This window comes from Heterocephalus glaber, unplaced genomic scaffold, assembly GCF_053883595.1.
Source record: "Heterocephalus glaber isolate CG9 unplaced genomic scaffold, H.glaber_assembly_v1.0 deba00001481, whole genome shotgun sequence".
Lineage (NCBI taxonomy): Eukaryota > Metazoa > Chordata > Mammalia > Rodentia > Bathyergidae > Heterocephalus > Heterocephalus glaber.
Window position 1 is genome coordinate 57,773,052 of NW_028258317.1, and position 25,283 is coordinate 57,798,334.

Here is a 25,283-nt window from a genome sequence, read left to right on the forward strand (position 1 = left end):
CAGAATTTCAGATATAGAAGATAAGATTGCAATTAATGACCAGGAAAAGAAAAATTGCTTCAAAATTATAAGGGAACATGAGAAATCAATCCAGCAGCTGCTAGATGATGCAAAGAAGAATAACATAAGACTGATTGGGCTCAATGAAGAAACAGGAGAGAGTGGAGATGACATAAAAAAATCTCTTCACAGAAATAATGGCAGAAAACTTCCCAAGGAGGGGAAAAGAGCTTGACATACAGATAAGTGAGGCATATAGGACTCCAAATAGCCTTGATCAAAAAAAATCTACACATAGGCATATAATTGTTAAGATTCCAGAAACACAACAGAAGAATAAAGTTCTACAAGCAGTCAGAGAAAAGAAACAAATCACATACAAAGGAAAGCCCATCAGAATCACAGCAGACTTCTCAACACAAACCATCAAGGCAAGAAGAGCTTGGAGTGACATATTCCAAGCCCTAAAAGAAAACAGCCTCCAACCCAGATTGATGTACCCTGCAAAACTATCTTTCAAAATGGATGGAGAAATAAGATACTTTCATGACAAAGAGCACCTTAGGAACTTTGTGAATACCAAACCAGCACTCCAAAGAATTTTACACAATATCCTAAGAACAGACATTGAGGATCACAACCCCAGGAAGCAAAGCAGAATGAACCCATCTGGCATGACAAGAAATTAAATGTAAAGGGAGAGAACCCAACAAAAAGAAAAAGTCATGGCAATGACAGGTCAATACATTTCAGTTATAACCATCAACGTTAATGGTCTCAATTCACAAATCAAAAGAAATAGACTGGCAGAATGGGTCAAGAAGCAAAATCCAACAATATGCTGCATACAAGAAACACACTTCATTCAAAAGGAAACTCATAGACTGAAAGTTAAAGGGTGGAAAACAATACTCCATGTGACAGGAACCTGAAAAAAAGTAGGAGTAGCTATCCTCTTGGCAGATCAAGTAGATTTCAAATCAACACTGATTAAGAGAGACAAAGAAGGACACTACATCCTTGTAAAGGGAAGACTCCAAGAGGAAGAGATGACAATCATAAATATCTATGCACCAAACACTAGTGCACCCAACTATATAAAACAAATACTAATGGACATAAAAAGTCATATATGCACTAATACAATTGTAGTGGGGGACCTCAACACCCCCACTGTCACAAAATAGATAATCACAAATAGATAGATCAACTAGACTAAAAAGAAGTAATGAAATACTAGAACTCAATCGAACTCTTGAACAAATGAATTTAACAGATGTTCACAGAGTCTTCCACCCCACAAAATCAGAATACACATTCTTCTCAGCTGCACATGGGTCATTCTCAAAATTAGACCACATGCTCACACATAGAACATGTTTAAGTAATTGCAAAGGAATTGAAGTTATCCCCTGTATATTATCAGACCACAATGCGATGAAATTGGAGATCCATAGCCAAAGAAACTCAAAAAATTTCATAAACACATGGAAATTGAACAACACACTTCTGAATAACCAATGGGTCACAGAGGAAATTAAAGAAGAAATCAGACAGTTCCTTCAGTTAAATGACAATGACAATACAACATATCAGAATCTATGGGACACAATGAAAGCAGTCTTACAAGGGAAATTCATAGCAGTGAATAAGCATATTAGGAAAACAGAACGAGCCCAATTAAACAACCTGATGCTGAACCTCAAGCTTCTAGAAAAAGAAGAACAGGACAACCCCAAAGCTCATACAAGGGAGGAAATTATAAAGATCAGAGGAGAAATCAATGCAATGGAGACTAAGAGAACGATACAAAAAAATCAATGAAGCCAAGAGTTGGTTCTTTGAAAGAATCAACAAAATTGACAAACCTTTAGCTAACTTTGTCAGAAAAAGGAAAGAAAAGGCCCAAATCCATGCAATTAGGAATGAAAAGGGTGAAATTACAACACACCCAGCAGAAATCCAGAGGATCATCAATAACTACTTCCAAAACCTGTACATCAATAAGATGGACAACACAGAAGAAATGGACAGATTCCTAGATACATATGAATTACCAAAGTGGAACGAAGAAGACCTAAAAATTCTGAACAACCCAATATCAAACAATGAAATTGAAAATGTAATTAAAAACTTATCAACTAAGAAAAGCCCGGGCCCTGATGGCTTCACTGCTGAATTCTACAAGACATTTAGAGAGGAACTGCTGCCACTACTGTTTCAACTCTTCAATGAAATTGAAAGGGAAGCAATACTCCCAAATTCATTCCTGGAAGCAAGCATTACCTTGATCCCCAAAGCAGAGAAAGACCCAACTGAAAAAGAGAACTATAGGCCAATCTCACTAATGAACATAGATGCAAAAATCCTTAATAAGATAATGGCAAACAGAATGCAGATGATTATCAAGAAGATCATACACCCTGATCAAGTGGGATTCATCCCAGGGATGCAGGGATGGTTCAATATACGAAAATCAATCAGTGTAATACACTGTATCAATAGAGCCAAGGACAAAAACCATATGATTATCTCCATAGACGCAGAAAAAGCATTTGACAAAATCCAACATGCATTTATGATTAAAACCCTACAAAAAATTGGAATAGATGATCTCTACCTCAAACTGATAGAAGCCATCTATGAAAAACCAACAGCCAATATCATACTCAATGGTCAAAAACTGAAATCCTTCACACTAAAATCAGGAACAAGACAAGGATGCCCACTATCACCACTCTTGTTCAATATAGTTCTGGAAACATTAGCCATGGCAATTAGACAAGAGAAAGAAATAAAAGGAATAAAGATAGGAAATGAAGAAGTCAAATTGTCATTATTTGCAGATGACATGATACTCTATATAGAAGACCCCAACAACTCCACCAAAAGTCTTCTAGACTTAATAACCAAATTCAGTCAAGTAGCTGGTTACAAGGTCAACACACAAAAATCAATAGCTTTCCTCTACACAAATGACAGACTCACTGAGAGAGAAATAGGGCAAATAATTCCTTTCACAATAGCATCCAAAAAACTGAAATACCTAGGAATTATCCTAACGAAAGAAATCAAAGACCTCTTCTCTGAAAACTATGGCACTCTGAAAAGAGAGATTGAAGATGATATCAGAAAATGGACAGACATCCCCTGCTCCTGGGTAGGAAGGGTTAACATAGTGAAAATGGTCATACATCCAGAACTGCTATATAGATTTAATACAATTCCAATTGAGATCCCAGCAGCATACTTCATAGACCTCAAGAAAACAATCCAAAAATTCATTCAGAACAAGAAGAGACCCAGAATAGCAAAAGCAATTCTAGGTAACAGAGACATGGGAGGGGGTATCACAATCCCAAGCCTGCAACTATACTACAAAGATACTGCGATTAAAAAAAACAGCATGGTACTGCCAAAGAAACAGACCTGAGGACCAGTGAAACACATTAGAAGATGCAGAAACAACTCCAGACACACTCAGCCATCTCATCTTCGACAAAGGAGCCAAACATCCTCACTGGAGGAAAGATAGCATCTTTAATAAATGGTGCTGGAAAAATTGGGCTTCAACTTGCCAAAGATTAAATCTAGACCTGTATCTCTCACCATGCATTAAACTAAAATCAAAATGGATTAAAGATCTAAATATTAAAATAGAAACTCTGAACCAGTTGGAACAGAGGTTTGGTAGAACCCTTGAAGACATCGGTGTAGGAAAAGATTTTATGAACAAAACCTCAGTTGCCCGTGAACTAGCACAAACAATCAACAAGTGGGATCTCTTCCTATTAAAAGACTTCTGCACAGCAAGATAAACCACCAGCAGGGTGAAGAGACAACCCACAACATGGGAAAAAATCTTCACCTGCTCTTCCTCAGACAAAGGTCTACTATCTCGAATCTATAAAGAACTTAAAAAGATCAGACCTCCCAAATTTAAAGACCCAATCCAAAAATGGGCATCTGAAATGAACAGACATTTCTCAGACAAAGAAGCAGAAATAGCAAATAAATACATGAAAACATGTTCAACATCACTGGTCATTCGAGAGATGCAAATGAAAACAACCCTGAGATTCCACTTCACTCCAGAAAGAATGGCTGCTATCATGAAATCAACCAATAACAAATGCTGGCGGGGCTGTGGGGAAAGAGAAACCCTGCTCCACTGCTGGTGGGAGTGTAGACTGGTGCAAGCACTGTGAAAATCAGTATGGAGATACCTCAAAGAACTAGGACTGGAAGTCCCATTTGACCCTGCTATTCCACTGCTGGGGATCTTCCCCAAAGAATTAAAAGAATCATACCACAGTGATATATGTGTGCCCAGGTTCATAGCAGTGCAGTTTGTAATAGCTACAACTTGGAAACAGCCCAAATGCCCATCAACTGGAGACTGGATAAAGAAAATGTGGGGGTTTTTTTTCATAAAATGGAGTACTACTCAGCCATCAAAAATGAGAAATTAGAGACATTTATAGCTAAGTGGATGCACATTGAGGCGATACTCTTAAGTGAAATAAATAGGACACACATGTGTAAATACCAAATAGTTTCTCTGGTGTGAGAAACTGAAAGTGTAAATGAGGACTAAACGTATAATAGGTAATGTGAAATAGGAAGAAAATGGGCAAAGGGGAAGGAAGTGGGAGGGCTAGGGGAAAGAATAGAAGGGAATGGGATTAATATGAGAAAATGGAAAAATAGGAACAAAATCTTTGTAAATAGGGAGGAATGGAGGGCATGAAGGGAGGGCTAGGAATGGGGAAAAAATAAGAACCAAGATGCTTATGTAAAGGTACAATTCCCACTGAGAAATGTAATTGTGTTGTATACCTACAATGTACCAATAAAAGAATTTAATACAAAAAAAATAAAAAATAAAATAAAATGATTGCTAAACCAGGTAGTGCCACCAGCACTGTGCCCTCTGCTGGACACTTTTCTTCCATTTGCAAATCTGCTGGAACAAGAAGTTAAGTCAATTGTCTCCTTGTAATAAGTGAGAGAACACAATCTTACTTATTTCCCTAAACTTCTCAACTCTCCATTAACCCATTTCTCCCTCTGTTTTCCTCCCTCTTTCCTTCCTTCCCTCTCCCTCTCTGATCCTCCTTCTGCTTTGGTCTCTTTCCCTTTCTCTTTTGTTATGGTGATTGAACCCAGGACCTCCTGCATGCTAAGCATATACCTGCAACTGAGCTATCCCCCCAAGCTCCCCCTTTTCATGTATATCCTGCTAGTATCTCTAGAAGCAAACATAATATATACAAATCTCTCTAACCCTTTATCAACTCACCTTTGAGTTTCAATACTTGAAATAACCCCGCTATCTTTCTCTGGGACATTTCTGCACATACACTAAAGTATGGTATGGCCAATTATCTTCAGAAACATACTTTTCTATTTCAAATTTGATTACATAAACATTTCAAACTATTGGCGCACAAAAATTAATTCTTTTAGGAAACACTTTTTTCCCTGTGCCTGGTATATTTTGAATGAAACAAACCCATTAACTGAAGGAGGGGAGAAAAGAAAGGACAAAGACTCAGCTGAATGTATTGAATGTTTGTCAATTCAGTGGTATTTGGAAGGATTTCTTTCCTTTTTTAACATATAGCATCGCATATCACTAATTTTATTATGTAATTTGAAATAAACAGTATTAGATTTAACAAAATAATTTTTTAAAGGCCTAACAAAACAGCTTTGGTTGTGGCTATATGTTTTCTTTCCAGTAAAGAAAAACAAAGTCCTTCCTGGGCCTTTCCTGAAGGACTGTAAAGGTTGCCTTATACTACTTCTGTTTTTTCCTTATCCTCGCTTTGTCCTTTTCTACTCTCTATCTTCATGCTCCTGCCCTAATTTTCCTTATTCATCATGCAATGACTAATCTGAAATTAGTCTCACTAAATATAAAATGTAATATTTAGTCACATTGTGTATACACTGCACATCAGGTATCAATATGTTAAACACCTACGTATCCTTTCCCCATCTCTCTCGTTTTTTTTAAATCCCTTAATTCTCATTTCTTTTCTCATACTTTATCCCTATTTTTCATCTCACTCTTATATTTTCCTCTCTTTTTCAGACTTCTTCTAAGTCTAGCTGTAGATTTATCAGAATTTATATTCAAATGAAAGTTTTTAGGCGGCGCTCAGGCGGGAACCTGGAGCACACCTGAAGTATGCAAGTCAGCTGCCAATGGGAGGCAAAGAAGCGCACAAGGGCATGAAGACAGCAATATATACAAATGCTCAGTCCAGTTCTTCTCTAGGCGATGCAAAATTCAGAAGACCAATGGTCATCGAAATCATAGAAAAAAAATTTGAGGATCTTAGAAAAGACAAGACCTTAGATCTTCATGGAATAGTAACACTTGCAACATCATCTAGTTTCTCTGCAATACTGTCAAACTTTTGAGACACTCCTTGAAGGTTAAACATGAGGCTTTGAAGACATATGCATCATTAACTGCACTTCCATTTTTGTCTACCATAGTTACGTACAAGTTCCTTGTAACTGATCCTTTGAATTCAGGTAATATAAGCAAGGAAAATTGTGTTCTGAGAAGTTCACTGGTTAGCATAATATGTGGTGTTATATATCCCAGTGGTTTGGCTTTTTCTAAAAATGGAGGCCTGGCAGTCAAGTATCATACTGTTCCACTGCAACAGAAAGGAAGGGTTTTACTTCATTGGTTCTTACTTTGTCACAAGAACATAAAAGGAATGGTAATTCCCCTAGTGTTTAGGACTGCGTTTGGACTATTTGGTGGTCTACAGCACTACGCAATATTTAAAAAACACGTGAGAAAACTGTACATGAAGATTGAAGAATGTGTGGATACTAACTCAGCAGTATATAGTTTACATGATGAAGACTCAGGCATTGCTGAAAGAGTAATACTATTTGTCCTTTTGCCTGTTATATAGCAAATAATAAATATTTAGTAATTCAATGAATACAAATGCTAAACAAAAGAAAAAGAAAGTTTTCTCCACATTTTGATACCAGCTAACAAAAACTGTAAATTTTCCACCAGGCAGTTCATATATATATATGCTTAAGGTTTGTTTAAAAAGAAAACAGCACACTGATTTTATTCCTTTTTTCCCAGTGTCCCTCTGGAGAGAAAAGATGGATTCTTTCAAAATTGCTTTAAATTGGGAAAGCTTTTTGCCCTTATTTAAAGAGTATATCTTGCATTAACCTCTCTTTCTATTCACTAAGCAGATTCTGCAGCCTTCCTCATCCGAGAGATTTAGGCCTCCCTGGTCTATTCTGATACAGAAAATCATCCTTTCATTAACACAAACATCTTCTGGTCTCTCCCAGTACATTTTAAATTTTCAAATTATGTGTGTGCATCATCTATCAAAATGCTGTCATTCCCCACATATGCCAAGCATTCAAACTGGACAATTCCACAGTGTGCGTGTGGGTTCATTTTAAGAGAGAAATGATGGTGATTCCAAACTTGGTTCTCAAAGCAGCTTCACCTAGCTGCATATTCTTCATTCTAAGGAAAGAAAAGGGATAGTAAGTTCCAAAGATAAGCTCTCACAACATCATGGGATCTCCAGGGAAAATGCAGACTGATTCCCACTAACCCTTTGAGCAATAGAAAAAATGAAAATGGCATTCCGTACTAAGAAATGATTTGATTTTGGTGAGGGAGTTGGAGAAAGAAGTATTTTTAGTGATGGTATAAACATACAACAGCAAAATGTTAACAATTTTGATGTTTGAGAAGCAGAAACACTTAGAAAATTCTTTAATCTAAACGGAAAATACCAGGTCAATATTGTTCAACTACTTTCTTTTCAAATTCAATACGCCAAAATTTTCCTCACCTCTGTTTTCTTTGTCTATTCCAATCTTCTCTAAAACAGAGGAATGGAACTGACTTGTCCCCTAACATTCATGTGCCAAAAGCTGAGTTCCCTTTTGTCAATATTGAGAGGCGGTGAGTCTTTAAGTGAGAGTGAGGATTTTAAGAGATGATCAGATTATGGAGCACCATCCTCACAAGGGATTAGTGTGCTTTTGCAGAATTAGGATTAGGTTAGTTCCTGCAAGAGAGGTTGTTCTAAAAGACCAAGCCCTGCTGTTGTGATTCTTGACTTCTTCTGCACATGCCCAGATCTCTTCCTTCATCTTCTTCTCATTGTGATGCAGCCAGATAGTGGCATCATGCTATTTGCCCTTTCCAGGAGCAGAATTAAGAGCCAAATAATCCTCTTTTATTTGTATATTACACAGGATCAGACATTCTGGTTTGGTAATAAAATGAGCCAAGAAAACAACCATGAAAAGGAACATTTAAATCACGCAGAGATTTTTTGTTGTTTTTACACACTGTATCCAGAATATCAATAAAAATTTTAGGAAATACATGAAAAATACATACAATAAACAGATGATTCCATTATTGGAATTATCAGACATGGGCTTTAAAGCAACGGCATGTTCATACATTCAAGAGAATGCATGACAAGATGGAGGACCTTACCAGACAACTGGAATCTATATAAAAGAACCAAATGGGAATCCCATGATGAAAGATAAAATAACTAAAATAAAAGCCTCAAGAATTAAGTTTAACAACAAAGTAGAAGACTGTATATAGCTCATGAAATGATTAGTAATCTAGAAATTAGATAAGTATGAAATGTCCTGACAGAGTTGAAACAGCCAAAAAGGTAGAAACTACGTTGAAGAATGGAAGGACAATATGAAACACAATAAAAGTTCTAACATCCTACACTACCATTTTTCCCCAAAAGAAAGGAGAATGGGCCAAGCTCTATGGGTAAGAATAAAATGAACATCAAGAACACTCCAATTGATGAAAGATATCTAGCCACAGATCCAAGAGGCAGTCCAAACTCTAAACAGGGTAATTAAAAAGAAAATCACACCTATGCACATCACAGTATAACAACTGAAACCCAAAGATTGCAAAAGGACTCAAAAAGAAAGACATCATTTTCAAAGGAATGTTGTTACAATTGGTAGTGGACTCTTCAACCAAAAAAAAAGATATGAACCAGTTCTACAGAAGATAATGGAATGACATGAATAAAATATGAGAAACAAAGTCTTCATGCAATAAAAATGTCTTTCTAAATGAAACACCTAGAGACTTCTAGACCATCAAAAACTGAGCACCTTCAGCAGCAGTAGTCTACATAAAAGGCTGGTAAACTATTAAAGGTAGTTATTCCAGCAAAAAAGAAAATAATTCCTAAGAGGAAACAATTTAGAGATGTTAGATAAGCTATAATCAGGACAAATCTGAAGGCATGCTGATTATATAAAGTAATAGAAATAATTACATTTTATAGAGGTTAAAATATATGTGTAGTTAAAACGAATGACAACAATAAACTTAAAGATACTCAGCAGACCAAGAAAAGTTAATGGAATTGATGTTTAAAGTCTCAGCAATAATGGGAATAGGATGAGTATTAATTTATATTGTAATAACGCACAGATGCATGTTTATTCTCTAGGGGAATTACTAAAAGAATAGTGGAAAATGTAAAAACAGCATGGCAATACAAGGAGAATAAGTGAAATAACCCAAAACTGACTACTTTAGAATAAATAAAAATGGAATCACAAGGCAATTAGGAAAAAACAAATTGAAAACTAATAATGAAGTAAATATTAAATTAGTTTATATTCCTTGAATCAATTGATTGTTTGGAAGTAATTGGGGTATGTAATGGACAAAGTTTAATTGACTTGAATTGGGAGATTTTCTATTGCTAATTAAGGAAATAGAATTTTCTAAGTAAATGATAAGAATGATTGGTAGTTAATGATTAGCTTGATGTTCTGAACAATATATTGGTATGCCTCATTTTATCCTTTTGAATTTATTAGCCTTATTCTACACACACACACACATTTACACACACAGACATTTATTTCTCATAGTTTGAGGGCATGGGAAGTCAAAATCAAGGCACTAGTGGACTTCATATCTGATGAAGGCCCTCTTTCTAGCTTGGAGATAGCCACTTTCTTACTACTTTTTCACATGGATAGAGAGGGAACTACTGTGCCTTCCCCTTCTTATAAGGACCAGCCTTGAGAGTTCCACCAGCATGACCTCATCTAAACCTAAGCACTTCCCAAAGGCCCCACCTCTTGAGAGTTTGAACTTCAACATATGAATTCAACAGAGACATAAACATGTGCTCACAATAGGTAGGTTTATACCCAGGTAGAAGTTACACTGCAAACAGCAGTATTTGGTTGGTTTTTATTTTTGTTTTATTTCATTTTACTCCAGAACCAATGCACTTAATCATTGCTATATATGCCAATTTCCAGGAAAAGAAACACTTAACATTCTACAAATATTAATGTAATCATAATGAGATATGGAAATATCTCAGCAAAATATGTGAGATAGGGGGGTTTTTGGAGGGCAGGGGTAGTACTAGCAATTGCAGAGCCTTCACACTAAACTACATGTCCAGCTCCTTTTCTTACTGCCTCAGCCTCCCAGAGAGCTGGGATTATAGCCATGTGTCACCACTCTGAGTGGGTTTTCTTATATTTTTAAAGTATTATTTACATCCATTAATCCTAGCAATTTGTCTAAGTTATCAAACTTTCAACAAACCTTGAAAATTATGTTTTAAGAGTCAGGCATCATACTAGGCAATGATAATATATGAGAGAAGTGGTCTTTACTTCATGGAGGTATTAATGTTATCAATTAAAATTTATTCCATTTATTGGATAATAAAAGAAAATAAATAATCATAAATTCTGATATAAGCTATAAAGAAAACAAACACATAGTTTGATAAAAAATCACATTGCTCTTTCAGATGGTGGATGAGATACATTTCTTCCAGAAACACAGCATTTTTGCCAGCAGAGCTTCAGACTTAGGGTAATTCTATTATGTACTGTCCAAACTGGTACATGCTAGAAAATGAAAGGGGAACTTTTAGTAAGTATGTAGGGCTGGGCAAGCCAGAAGCATGGATTGACCTTATTTCTAAGAGACCATAAAGAGTATAGATTACTATTAGATGCAATAGGGTGGATCCTGTTGCAGGAGAGGAATATTCACTATCTGACCTATACTTTTAAAAGTTCTCTCTACATGCCAGTTGGAAAATGAATAGGGTAAGAAGTAAGAATGGAAGTAGAAATACCAGTTCTTAGAATATTATACCCATCTAGGCAAGAGGGGGGCAGTAGCTTGATTGCTGAGACAGTGAAGGAAGAGAAAATAGGCAACCCTGGATAAACTTTGAAGGATGTCAACCATAAAAGCTGACAAAATATACAAAATATTACATTTTCATTGTAATTCATATTCTAGTAAACATACAAAAATCATCTTAAAACTTTGTCGAGTCCTCTGGGAACAAACTTTTCAACAGCATTCACAGGGCTATAACTTATCTCTCCTTTCCTCTCTATGAATCCCAGCTTTGATCGTTTCTGTAAGCTAAATTTGTAAGTTTGTGTTCATTCACTTATACAGGTTATTAATCTTTTGTATGACTGACATGCAGCAAATATTGTCTCCACTGTGTTAACTATGTTTTGGAAGCTTTTTGGTACCCAAAATATTTATATATAATGATTTATATATAAGAAAATATATCTAACTTTTACTTATTACATCTAGGTTTCCTGAGTTAAAAGACTGTCTGTATCCACAACAGTAAATATACACAAAAATATAGTTCTATTATTTTACATAATTATTTATTTGCATTTAAATCTCATATTATTTCTTTTCTCCTTTGTGTTTTCTGAATATCTCATAAATCTTTACTCTCACTTGTAACCAATTTCCAATCTCCATTTCTATATACACAGCAATCTGCTGGACATTATCATTGATATGCATTAAAATTAAAAATTGATCTGAATGTTTTCCCCTATCTGAAGAATCTACTCCACCTTATTTATATTTGTTAGTGGGATATTCATTCTATCAGACTCCTTATTCATAAGTTTTTGGGTTTTTTTGTGGTACAAGGGATCAAACTCAGGACTTTGCACTTGTGAGGCAGGTGTGGTGTCACTGAGCTAAATCCCCGGCCCTAGTCTCCTTATTCATAAAGCTTTGGCTTGACTTCTCCCTCCTCTTCACCGACAAGGCCTGACATTCCCACCATGTGACTGCTCACCAGACAGCATAGATTCTCCTGTGCTGTGTCCTGCATCCAGCCTTTCTGTTCTTTTTCTTTTTCTCATTTTTACCAGTACCAATTTAATTCAGGTTCTCATTTCCTGCAACACAAAATATTTATTGCAAAAGCATTTTGCTAAACTCTATGATGGACCAAATTGAGCTATTATTGTTTCATAAAATTTTCACAATATCCTTTAATTCTCCAAGCCAAAATCCATTGTTCTTTATTTAATGTCACTTAGTAAACAGATTGTAGGTATGTGGTATTGTGCAGCAGAAAAAGGTTCAAATGTCCATTTATTCCTTCACAAGACTATTTTAAGCATCTACTTTTTGCCACACTAGATTCTAGATTTTGTCAATTCAGCAATGAATAAAAATAAAGTCAAGAAAGTTCCTGCACTTATGCAATTAACATTTTAGTGGTTATATTTTAGTTTGAATTCTGTACCTATCATTTTTAGGTTTTTTGATCTTAGAAAATTTACTTCACCTCTGAACTTCTGATTCTCTATCAGAAAACACATGAGTGGTGGGAAAGACAGATATAATGTACAACATGTGGGATTTTGCAATAGAAATTAGATAAGCTGATAAACCATGTGATTCATCCAACAAATATTAGGGTTTTTTTTCCTGACAGGTATTTCATTCTTTTCCTAAAGCTGGCCTTTCTCACTGCTAGTCCACATATTGAGGTTAACTTGTTTTACTTTTTACAATGTATGACACAAAACACAAATAGACATTTATAATAGTTGCTTTTTTTTCATTTTGAACACTAGCTAAACTCATATCCACACTTTAAAATGAACCAGACTTAAAGCACTGATCATGAAAATTCTCTACCTGTAAAAAAAATGAGAATAGTAATAGGACAATAACTTTATTCAACTTTCTTTCATAATTATGTAATCAATTACAGCCATTATTTTATCTTCCCCAAATTGAGTTTAAAATGCAATGAGTCTTCTCCATCTCCACCCCCTCCCCCTTTTTTCTCCCCCTCCCTTTCCTATCCTTCAGAAACTAAGAAAGAAAGGATGTTATTACTTGGCCAAATTTGTGGTCCATGTCCAGTGGACAAAAGGGTAGAGAGTTTTCTGTTCATCAGTGAGTGTCTAGCACCTGCATAGCACCAGGAGCTCCTCCACCCTCTAGGAAACTCCTTGTCTCTGCTCAGGCAAGAAGCAGGCCTTTCTCTGATACAGCTTCTGGGACAATGGTAAGCTGCCTATTCCTAAATGCACTCAGAGCTACAGTGGATCTTGGAAGTATTCTAGGCAATTTCCAACCTAGCACAGAATCTATACTAGAGCATCTCTACCAAAACCTTTTCAATGCTTTCTTCAGGAAGAGGAAGCTGAAAGTATCCTTCACTCTTTCCATTTCCAATAGATTCAAATGTTAAAAGTTTTTACATTATTTCTGGATTTTCTAGTATTTAAAGGTAGCTTTATATCTCTTTCTCAACTTTCTCAACCATAGCCTGAACTGGGCTAAAACTACCCAATCTTCCAGTCATTCCTAGTGTAAAATTGTCACAAGGATTGGCAATGTACCCCTATGACTCATAATCATTTAAAATACTCTTTATGTATAGACTAACTAACTCAGAATGTAATGAACTATGATTTACTTCTTTGCTTCAAGCTTTATAGGATCTAAGTAACTCTGAACACCATGTCACTTTACCTGGTTTGCTAATGTGAAAGCTTTGTGTCCTTGAGGATACTTCTCTTCATTAATACTCCATGGCCTCACTGCTAACCCTAAAATATGCTGATCTGCTAGGAAAGCCAGTAAACAGGCCACCTCAAGAGAAATTTTCTTCAGATTGTGTACTGCATTGTGTGACTAATTGCCATTAAAATTAATCAAAATTGAGCTACCAACTTGGAGCATCCTTCAGGCCCAGAGCCTACAGCAAAATTCCAAGCTTCTAGGAAAACAAACAGTTGCATAGTTACTCTGTACTTCACTCTGTACTTGACTCTGTACTTCACATGGACAAGGAGATAATATTAATATATTATTATGTCTCTTGAGATATGAATATTTGCTGGTAGATTACAAAACCATCAGATAACATATAAATGTTTTATGATTTATAAGAAATATTGACTTCTTTGATTTAAATACTGAATAATTGTTTGACATAAATAGGTTCCATTCAGTTGAAATAAATGTAAATGTTGTTTGAAGAACTGGAGGGTTCAGTTTTTAAATTTTTAAGAAAATCCAAAATGTCTTAGATCACCACATTTTAAGCAATTTATTTCACTCTAATAGGGAAAATAAATACTTTCACACCACTATATATAATAGAAAAATGAAATATGATGACTTTATTTCTAGTTAATATGTATAAAATATTCAGAAAGGATCAAGAAATATGTTCTAAAAAAATCATGTATTGAAAATTGCCAAAACAGAGGGCATTTAAAAATGTATAGGAGGGAGAAAGTAGTTTTCCTACATATCTTGACTATTTTTATTAGAGATTATAGATGCTGTAGCAATAAAAGAAGTTTCAGAATTCAATAAATAAGTAGAAACTTAAAAGCACATAAAAGTTAAAATTCTTGAATTTTGGAATTCTTCCATACTCTAATGCGAAAGAGAAATCTAAAATAAAAACAATAATAATTATAATGTTTACAAAGGCTTTGAAATTTTCAATATTACTGTATCTCTGCTTGAAGCACATGAAATTAAAATGATATACTCACAATGTTTCTCGACTATTTTATATGCAGTAATTTTTAATGAAGCAACTAAATTAGTCAAACTTGATGCAGCTTTAATGTAGTTATGATGACTATTTTTTACTTGATTAAAAATGATAAAACCAGGGAGCCTTAAATATTATCTTAAAAGATCACTGTGTCAACTACAAATCTAGGAGAAAGATATTTATAAGGGAATAACTATTCTGAATTCCTTTTGTTCATTTCATTTAATCAATAATTCAGTCAACTTTCACTCAGTATAAAAACTTTCTTAACGTATACATTGGCTTGCAGATGGAAGGGCATACAGCAGGACTCTGCCAATTTAACACTGGTGAAGATTTGGTAAGTAATCCATTTTTTATTTAGTGGGAAGGGAGGAAATTTGGCAGTGTATATGATCTAATTAACTAAATAAATTGCCAAGTCTACAATGTATTTTGTGTTATATGACAAAATACAAATAAATACCGGTTAAGATCCAATTATCTGAGTACCTAAGTAATGATAAGGCCTGCTTTTCCAACAGGTATGCTGATGCATACATGTCTCAGTGCCCTGAGACCAAAAAATCCAGTAAACTTTTTGCCTCCCTTTCTTTTAGGGTGACCAACTAACCCAAGTATTTTCAAAAGTCCCTACTATAGGGAAAGTAGGTGCAGCCATCTCTATGGTATGTCAGCAGTCTGCAGACAGGGAAAACCTCACAAAGGAACAGTTTTGATGTGAGTATTAGAGATTTAACAAATAAATGTGCACAGATGACAAATTGCAGCGCAGTAAGAAATAACTTCACCTAGCTTTCATTGCAACCTCCTCTAAATAGAAAAATGTGGTTTGGAACAACTAAAATCGAGTTTCCTCCTCCTTGCACCTTGCACTAGCTAAAAAGCTCAGATACCATAACTAGGGTGCCCACACTGCCAACTTAGGCTTTACCCTGGAGTCTGTAGCCCATCTTCAGAGAATCCTCCAAAGGCTAATGAAAATCCGATTTGGTGACAACAAAAAGAGCTCTCTCTCGCGCACACACACACACACACACACACACACACACACACACACCACTGCTCAGGATTTGTTTGGGTTTTTTTAAGGAGGGGTCACATAGCATTTGGACAGTGTTTTTAAAGCAAGTGGAGAACTAGCACGGGGAACGCACTGTAGTTGTGCTGAAAGTCATGGAAGTGGCTTTGTATTCTTCAATCACTAAAGCTGAAGCGTCCCGTCGTCCATGCACGCCCCTTGTCAGAGATGCGGAGTTCCCAGTAAAAGGGTTCTGCTAAGAGCTGCCAAACTCAAACCTAAGCATGCAGGGCAGTCGGCGTCTCAAGACAGGGACAGAACGTGGGACCCGGAAGCCCTCGGGTCCCTGTGTCTCCGAAAGTACTGGCCAGTGTCCCCCGCCATGCTCCAGCAGTCACAACCGAATGTCACCTGCAGATCTGCCCGACTGTCCCCTAGGCACTTCCGCTCTGCCCACGCCGGACAGTCCGCAGTTCTCAGTCGCGGCCGGGCTGCCCCAGACTCCAGGGTCCCCAACCCCCGCCCGGCCTCCCTTCGGCCCCTCCCCCGGGTTCCAGCCTCTCCGAGCGCTGCTGGGCGCTGATTGGCGGCGGCGCTGACAGGAGGCGGGGCCTGAAGTGTCGGCCAAGCCCAGCCTGGCGTATAAGCCCCTTCCCGGCTCCTTCTCTCCATCTCTCTCCGCTTTCTCTCTCGCTCCCTTCCTCTCTGTAACTGAACAGTGAAAATTGACATTGTGGATCCGCTAACAGGCACAGATGTCATGTGAAAACGCACATGCTCTGCCATCCACGCAGCCTTTCTTTCTTTTCTGTTTCCTTTTTTCCCCCATTGCTCCTTCTCCCTCTTCTTTGTAACTAACAAAACCACCACCAACTCCTCCTCCTGCTGCTGCCCTTCCTCCTCCTCCTCAGTCCAAGTGATCACAAAAGAAATCTTCTGAGCCCGGAGGCGGTGACATTTTTAAAAAGCAAGCACACTGGAGAGAAAGAAAAAAAGCAAAACAAAACCCAGGCACCAGCCATCCAGGACATTTTTTTTCACCCCTTCTCAAAGCAAACAAACAAACAGTCACCACTTCCACCATCAAAACTGCGAACCTAGCGGCGGCGGCCCAGTCACCCTGCGGCCACGGAATCCGCCTGAAGGCATGGTGCTCTCGGGGCAGCTGCTCGGCGCCGGCCACCTTCTCCACGCGTGCTGAGCGGGATTTGGGGGCTCTCTGGGGTTCGGGCTGGCAGCAGCTTCATGACTACGCGGAGCGGGACAGCGGCCACACCATGCGAGGTAAGCGAGCCCCGCGGGCACCGAGGGTCCCCGGACCCGGCCAACTCCAGCCAGATGGGGGAGGGGGAGGGGTGGGCGCCGCTCCGAGGCGTCGAGAGCAGGTGGGGCTGGCGAGGGCGCCGCGGAGAAAGTTGCAGGGAGGTGTGGATGCCTCTCGGGAGTTTTTCTGGGACGCTGGAGAGCGCTATTTTGGAAAGGGGAGCAGCGCTAGCTGCTTGCTCCCAGTTCTTGAGTTTCCCCAATCTGTTCTGCGCGGCGCTCGCTTTCTCTGGCGCAGAAGGGGGCCTGGGATGTGGGAGCGCCTGGCGGGGGACTCGGGGCACAGGCATTGGCAGCACCTCGCGCGCAGTGGCCGCGGGCGGACGATTGGCGTGCGGAGCGCCGGGCGGACGCGCCGGGGCGCAAGCACTTGCCGGGGTGCCGGGCCTGCGAGCGTCCCTTCGCGAGAGCACCAGACGGAGGGTCCCGGGACTGGACGCGGACGCGGAGCCAGTGCCGAGCACTCCTTCGCGTCTCCTCTGCGCCAGGCCAGGCCGGCCTGCCTGCCTCCGCGCAGCCCAGGGACAAGCGCTAGCCCCCAAAAAAAGTTGTAGCGAGAAAGTTCCGGAGACTAGAGTCCGCGCCCCGCGCGTCGGCGCAGGAATCGGGGCTCCTGCCTTTTGTCAGATAAGGGGCAGCTGTGGGAGGCAGTGCTGGGTGCCGCGGGCCTGGACCCCATCAGCCGGGAGCGCGGGCCTCGGCGGGACCCAGGGGCAAACAGTCGGCTGCCGGCGGCGCTCGCTCAGGGCAGCGGGGAAACACCTGCTGTGATGGAACTGGAGGCTCCGGGAGCTGGGGAAGTCATTTTACCGGTCTCCTTCCCTTTGGTGCGGGGGAATTCCAGGCTTCACGCCCTCCGTGCTGGGATCCCCACACCCTCACTTTCCAGGTGGCTACAACTTCACTTCTTTTCTTGAGGGGACAGCCGGCTCTCCCGTGACTTAAGAATCTGAGCATCCCTAGACAACCCCCTTACCTCCTAGTCTCTGTTCCTGGACGCCCTGCAGTTCTTTGGGGGCTCATTTCTCCCCTTCCCGCAGCTTTCTGGATCCTGGCAACAGAAAGTTGGGAATGGCCAACTCCAGACCTTCCGACACCCTCAACCTGGAGAGAGTTGATCTAAGCAGGAAGCGTTTGAGAGAACCAGACTGAAAACAGTCGTCTTCGTCCTCTTCCACCCATTCCCCCTTATGCCTCAGATAAGCGCCCCAAGAGCCAATGAGCCTTGCCCCACCCAGTGCCCCGCAGACTCTGGATGAGTCCTGAGCGCTCCTCAAAGGGCCTCCAAAGCTGGCTTGGACCCTGGGACCTAGCAGGAAACAGAAGGTGGTAGAGGGACAGACAGACGGAAGGAAGCTGCCTGGGGAATGTGAGGGGACAGGTGTAGAGACGGGACACGGACTTACTGACCCTTGCACTGGGATTGGGGAATCTGAGCGTGCTGTGGCTCCTGGCTGATTGTCGGGGTTGGGGGTTAGTCGCAAGTCCCATTATCCAGATTCCAGCAAGAAACTACTTTGCCAGTTGTCGAGAAAGCAAGTTTCCCCAGACTTCCAAGTTTCTCTCTCCCCTCGTCATCCTATTCACTTTCCTTTGGTTTCCTTTGCTCCTATCTGAAGCTGCCAGTTGGTCCTTCCCTTTTCCCTCCCCTTCGAACATCACCCCTGTGGCGGGTTCATACTTTTCTGAAGATCCAAAACTACGTGCCACAGCAGTTCATAACGGGCACTAGGACCTGGGGCATAAAGGCTGCTCACTCTCTCCTTCCTCTGTGGAGTGGGAAGGGGCTCAGCGTGGGCTATGCCTTGATCAGGAAGGTCCCCAAGGAGCGGTTTGCTGAGGACAGCCCGAGTTCATTGCAGCAGTGCTTGTGGGCCCAGGAGCTTGAAGAGTGGAAAAAATCCACCTTGAGAAATCCAGTATCCCACACCCTTGCCCTAGATGGCACTGGCCTCATCAGGCTGCCCAGAGACCTTACAAGTTCTGCTTTAGTGAGAGAGGCAGCATGGGAGCCTCGCTGGACAAAAAGTGAGGGATCAAGTCTCTCCTTTCCTGGCTGTCCTCTCCTGTCCCTTTGCTGTCTCTCTGCTGTCCCTTCGCATCTCCTGGGGACAGTGCCCTGCCCAGTCATCAGGAGCCATTCCTTGTGGGTGGAGTAAGAAAAGACGGGCACCTGGGACAGCTTGTGGGAGTTGGGGTTGAACTTGAGTGTGAACTTGAGGGGAGAGCTAGAGCGGGAAATGAATCTGCCTGTGCTGGTGCCCGGCTACCAAGCAGAGTATATTTGGGGGAGGGGGGTACAGCTTGGCTTGACAATGTGCCCACTCCAGTCCCCCTTCCACTCCTCCCCCCGCACCCTTCCTAAGGCTCCGCGTTCCCAGGTGATCTCATCAGTACCTTGGTCCAGTTTGCAGCGGGCAGACCGTCTGGAGCCACGGCGCTTTGTGCTAAGCGAGTGGTCTGGGACTGAGCGATGCCACCCCTCCCCCCGCGGGTGCCAATCCACCAAACCTACTCCCACCCCAGTTCGCCCCCACCCACCCCACCCCTCCCCACCTGGTTGCAGCTGTGTATTTCAGAGACTATTCTCAGGGAAGCTCGGGGGTAAGTAAAGGGTTAAGAGGCTCTGTACTTTGAGTTCCTTGTCCTGCCTCACAGCTGAACTGAGTCTGGGACACAGAGGTGGCCTGGGGCGGAGGAGGTTGTCTGACTGGTGACGCACAAAACATTTCAGCCTTTGTCTGCAAAAGGGGACCACAGGAGTTCTAGAGATGCTGCTGCTGCTTCGTGGATTGCTTTATTGAAAGGAGTAACTTGTGAAGGCAGAGGAGAGGACTTTTAATTGGGCCCATCCATAGGTAAGAAAGGAGCGAGCCCAGGTGTGAGCTTCAAGACTCCTTCCTGAAAGATCTGTGGGCTGTTTATTGAACAGGGCACGAAATGGATGGATTTTTCAGGCCTACCACACAGAAAACCCTGTTTCCAAAAGCAGAGGCACAGATGTCCTTGCAATCAATAGGTGATCGTCGCTTGGGCGGATTAGAAATCTGGTTTTATGCTTGCTGTAAACAAGGATGGGGCTTGGCCTCTCTAAAGTACACTTTTCCTCTATTATTGGCTACCAGGTAATTTTTATTTAGTGCTAAACTTTAGGCGCAGCATGCTGTCAGAGGCACAGTCTCTTTTCAAAAGTATGGAGCTCTGAACGTCCTGCTGGTGGGAACCTTAAAGTTGTTTTTAAAAAACTCATTCTTTCTCTTAATCTTCTTCACAAATTCCAATTAAATATTCCCAACTAAGTATTTCTAGCCAACATTCCACCTCTCACAATTAAAAATCATGGCTGGAAGGACATCATCAGTTGTCCGTTAATAACTGTCATTAAGTAATTACCAGCAAACTATTCCAAGAAAGTAATCATTCCAACAGTCTCAGGAACAATCCCAAAGCTATGTTTCAAGGATTGTTGAAAAATATGTATCCACAAAAAACATTTTCATAAATGATTCCATCTAATGACCCTCTTCTGTCTCCTCCCTTAACGTCCTGGGTAAATGAAGCAAGTGTTGGGACCCAGTGGTGCTTGGTATTCTGGGCTTCTAGGATAGACATGAGGACCACCTGGCTTTCACTCTTCTGTGTTTTCACAGAATCAGGAATTTAGTAACTGGGATGGAAGTATAAAACAAAAAAGAATCAGACACTGGCTTCATAAACAACACACACAAGATTAAAACTCCTTTGTTGGCATTCATTTAAAACGTAGAGAAGTCCTTAGATTTTCCACCAACAGCAGTATAGCTTTTGATCTTTAGAGGATCTTTGAAAGATGGTTTCTTGCATCATAATTAAAGGGATTTTCTATGATAGTTCAGCTTTCACATAAGTAACTTGCTGTTTTATACTCTTAATTAAATGTGAATGTTAACATTTATTTATCTTGGAAACAATTTGTTAAAGATGAAACTATTAACAGCCTTGAGAGCAACTATACAGACATGTATTTGGTTTTTTAAATTTAAATGCTTCGAAGTCATAAAACCTTAATTATAATTCAACAAGAAATTATGCAGTATTAAGGTTGTTCTTCATGAAAATGACAATCAAACCTTGTAAAAAATGCCACCTTTTTTCTAAAAGTAGCATATGCAGAATTGACACTAGGAGCTTGAAATGATTAATTCAGAAAGATTTTTGCCATAAAAAATAAACAAAAGGTTTTTCAGTTATGACTACATATTTTACAAACTTTTATTCACCTTTTAGAAATAAAAGATGGCTTTCATAACTTTTTGCTACAGCAGTTCTAGCAAAAAGAAGTGGGGCTCTAAATTAACTACACCTTTTCACTGTGATTAATAATTTAAATAATTAATTTAAATAATTTAAAGAGCATATTATAACATTCAATTAATAAAGAATTTAAATTTTTTCTAGTGAAATATTAAGTCAAAAATAATATATATATTGGTAAATAAGAGAATTAATGCCAAAGTGATGCTTGTCAAATTCTGGCCAAATTAAAGGGACATGACCATTTATGGTGTAAATGTAAAAACAATTAGTAACTGAAATGATTTAATATAATATTTTTATTATTCTTGTAATATAAAAGGAGTTTCAAAACAAGTCATTTGTTTATTTCATAAAGACAAAAAAAAGTAGTCTTTTAATTACACTGGCATTCAATTAACTGATATTAATAAAATGTCATAGTGATGTTGAAATATATAGAAAAATAAATATTTAAAAAGAAATTGTGCCTGAAAATTAATAGAAGTTTCTCATTCCAGATGTAGTCCCACTATTCCATCCACCCTTATCTAAAGGATAGAAATTAAGCATAATAATGAAATGAGTCTTTTGTAATGTAATGAATGATGACCTTTGATAAAATGAGCACTCTACACAAAAGTATTATTCCTGTAATTTTGTAATCATCTTCCAATTACAGCTTTTTGCAAACATTTATCTTACTTTGAATAGAATCTCTGACTTAACAGAATCCGTAGCAGATAATAGCAGTCTTTGGAGGCGTCTGTTGATAGACGCTGATACACAATATGTATATGTATATGCCTATAACCACCCACTCAGACAAAAAGAATGAATATTTGAGAGAGAAAATCATTCTTATCTTGGCTTTTACAACCCAGACTTTCAAGCTCAAACATATTTTGAGAAACAGAAGCAACTTTCTAGAGCATTCAGAGGGAAGAGATGAATACGTGTGGTACTTGAGCCGCGTAAAAAAGAAACTGTTAATAGCATCTATTTATAAGTAATCTACACAAAACTCCATTATACTACCTAATGATAATTAGAGGTAAAGGAAATCAAAGAATTCAGGACTGCCAAATAAATAAAATATTCCCTCTCAAATTAAGCAACAAATTCATAAATAACAAGGTTTATGCCATGAATTTGAAGGATGTCTCTTTTGTAGCATAAGACAAAGGGAGCATAGAGGAATAAATATTGATTGAACTAATCATCTGATGAATGGAAATGAGATTTACCAGTGCACCAATATAATAGGCTATGTTAACTAGTTCTTTCATGGCACATATGCTGCCCTTTCAACCCCTGATCCCATCCATTCAATTCTTAATGAGGGAAACCACAGGTGTTATAACGGCGTTTATAGTGAATCAAGCTACATATAATAACCATGTGGTTAACTAATGGCATTGTATGTGGGTTCTTATAAAGGGAAATATTGTGTTCATAGTGTCACAAAATTATTGTGTATTTCAAAGCACTTAGAACTTTGGCATGCTCAGGTAACCTTTAAAATATATCAGTGTGACTATCAATACTTCAAATCTCAGCTTTGGTGACCCTGCGATAAGGGAATTGTATTAATGCTCATTTGAGGAGCTAAAAAATGTTTTTCAACATATACCTTACCCAGATTGTTGTACACCTTACAATGTAAACATTTACAAATAACTCTTAGAAGGAATAGTATTTTATATTAACATAGTATGCTTTTTTTGGTTAGTTAGTAGTTATTTTATAAAGACTGAAAGTAAACTATAACTATACAATAATAACTAGATAATAAATTTTATTTTAAAGTTAAATTAGGGTCTTCTTGTCATAGGCATGTCCTTACAAAAGCCAAACTGAACTTGTCATCTTTTGCCAAAACATGAAGCTGAAAACTTATTTAAAAGCATCTTCTTATAAAAGAGCGAAGGTAATTTGCTTTGACTTGTGCGTATTCATCCCTGCATAGTGAGTATTTTATTAACTGGATGGGTATGATGACTTTGTAAATTATTTTATTTAGAGTGGGTATTCATTAATGCCATTTTTGTGTAATTTGCTATCATATTATGTGTTCTGGGTTACATTTCTCTAATGTAGAGAACTCACCAACATCAGCAAAGGAACAAATTAATCTGGTTGTTTGCTAAATTATGCTTTTGCTGCTAACTACTTATTACTGTATGCTCATGTAAACCAAATATCCTGGTACAGTGGATCACTTGAAAGATTTGAGATGTTTAAAGAAAACTGTTCCATAGATTTTGCCTCATAGTAAAGCTCTTTTCAATAAATACTACAGTCAATAAATTTTGAATTATATTTTAATTGTCATAAATGTCGAATAAAACACCCTTCTTTTAAAGACTGTTACACCATTACCTGAACTGCTTAGATTCTGTTGTAGTCATATGATAATAGCAGATATATGATATTTTATTAGAAATTAGAAGTATGAACACTGGTCTCTGAATTTGGACACAAAATTATCCTTAAAAAAGAAATTGCAAAGGCCTTAGCATTTATGACCAGAACTTGGCATGAAATAAATATTAGCTAAAAACAAAATACACACACACACACACACACACACACTCTCTCTCTCTCTCTCTCTCATTTAAATTTTCTGACTGCCTTTTAAATGGTTTTTTAAATACAAATTTTTCTTCTTATTTAGCACTACCTGGGCTTAATTCTGTCCTCTTCTGAAAACTTTGTCAAGCTCATTGATCAACCCACTTCTAAGCCCAAACTAAGACACACACTTGTGTATGAGAATGAGATTATCTTCCCAAAGCTGTTTCCACTTCAGCTTTAATTTTATAACGGATAAGCTCAAAGATGTTATCTTTTGTGTCAATATACATACATACTAAAGGAAAACTATATGACTCACACATTTATTCAGAGTTTATTGCCCCTCCACCCAAAGTAGGGAACAGGAAGGAACCCAAGGGTGCTCATGTTGATGAAGTACAACCAGCTGGTGAGTTCCAAGCCAGGCTTAAAGCAAGAGCAGAAAGAAATGCAGCAGGGATGCTGTTAGAAGACAGAAGCTCTCACAAGAGAAGTGACATTAGACATGGGCCTCAAAGGATGAGTAGAAGTCCCTCTTTTGGATAATTTGCTAATTATAAATCTATTAAGTTATTGTTTGTTGTATTTCCAGTATCCTTATGTACTTGACACTATGGGAGATGATTGAATTTATTAAGGTAAGACTATCCAGAAAAGAACATAATCTACTGCAGAACAAGTGGTAGGATTGTTATCAAAGCTTCTCAAGAGGCAATTTTTAAAAATCTATGGTAATTCTTTAAATTGTACAGAAAATATTTTGAAGAAAAATGTCAGTATGAGGAAAAGGGTATTACTTGTTTAAAAAAGTATCACCAAGAGAAAAGGTTAAAATGTCCTTATACATTTGATTTTATAAGAGAAATTCTCATTTTTTAAAATAAGGAACTGGCTGATATATGTGTTGGATTTCATTTTCTTTAATGCTTAAACTATGATCTGGAGGTGTAGATATCTACTCTAGAGAGTATCTTAGATTGCTCAATATCAGTCAGAATAAAATCCAATGAAGTAATAGTGTAAGAAATATTTGAGGACCACAATGATATTCTTCAAATTCTTCAATTCCAAGAATTTAGGTATGATTATATTCTGAAAATTAAGCTATAAAATCAACACAATATGGCCCTGGTAACTTCTGAGCTATTCTTTCTATTAAAAGT

The 25,283-nt window shown here is 38.6% G+C and overlaps 1 protein-coding gene and 1 pseudogene across 1 annotated transcript in view; both read left to right on the forward strand.

Moving 5' to 3' along the window:
• Window positions 1–2,448: 2,448 nt before the first annotated feature.
• LOC101699780 (complex I assembly factor TMEM126B, mitochondrial pseudogene) lies at window positions 2,449–6,944 on the forward strand (annotated as a pseudogene).
• Window positions 6,945–16,618: 9,674 nt separating this feature from the next.
• The window catches only part of Rorb (RAR related orphan receptor B), a 203,814-nt gene continuing 195,149 nt past the window's right edge, over window positions 16,619–25,283 (forward strand). Inside the window, exon 1 of the mRNA XM_004862519.3 lies at window positions 16,619–17,232. Coding sequence (XP_004862576.1) covers window positions 17,226–17,232 — 7 coding nt within the window. The 5' untranslated portion in view covers window positions 16,619–17,225. The remainder of the gene's footprint in view (window positions 17,233–25,283) is intronic.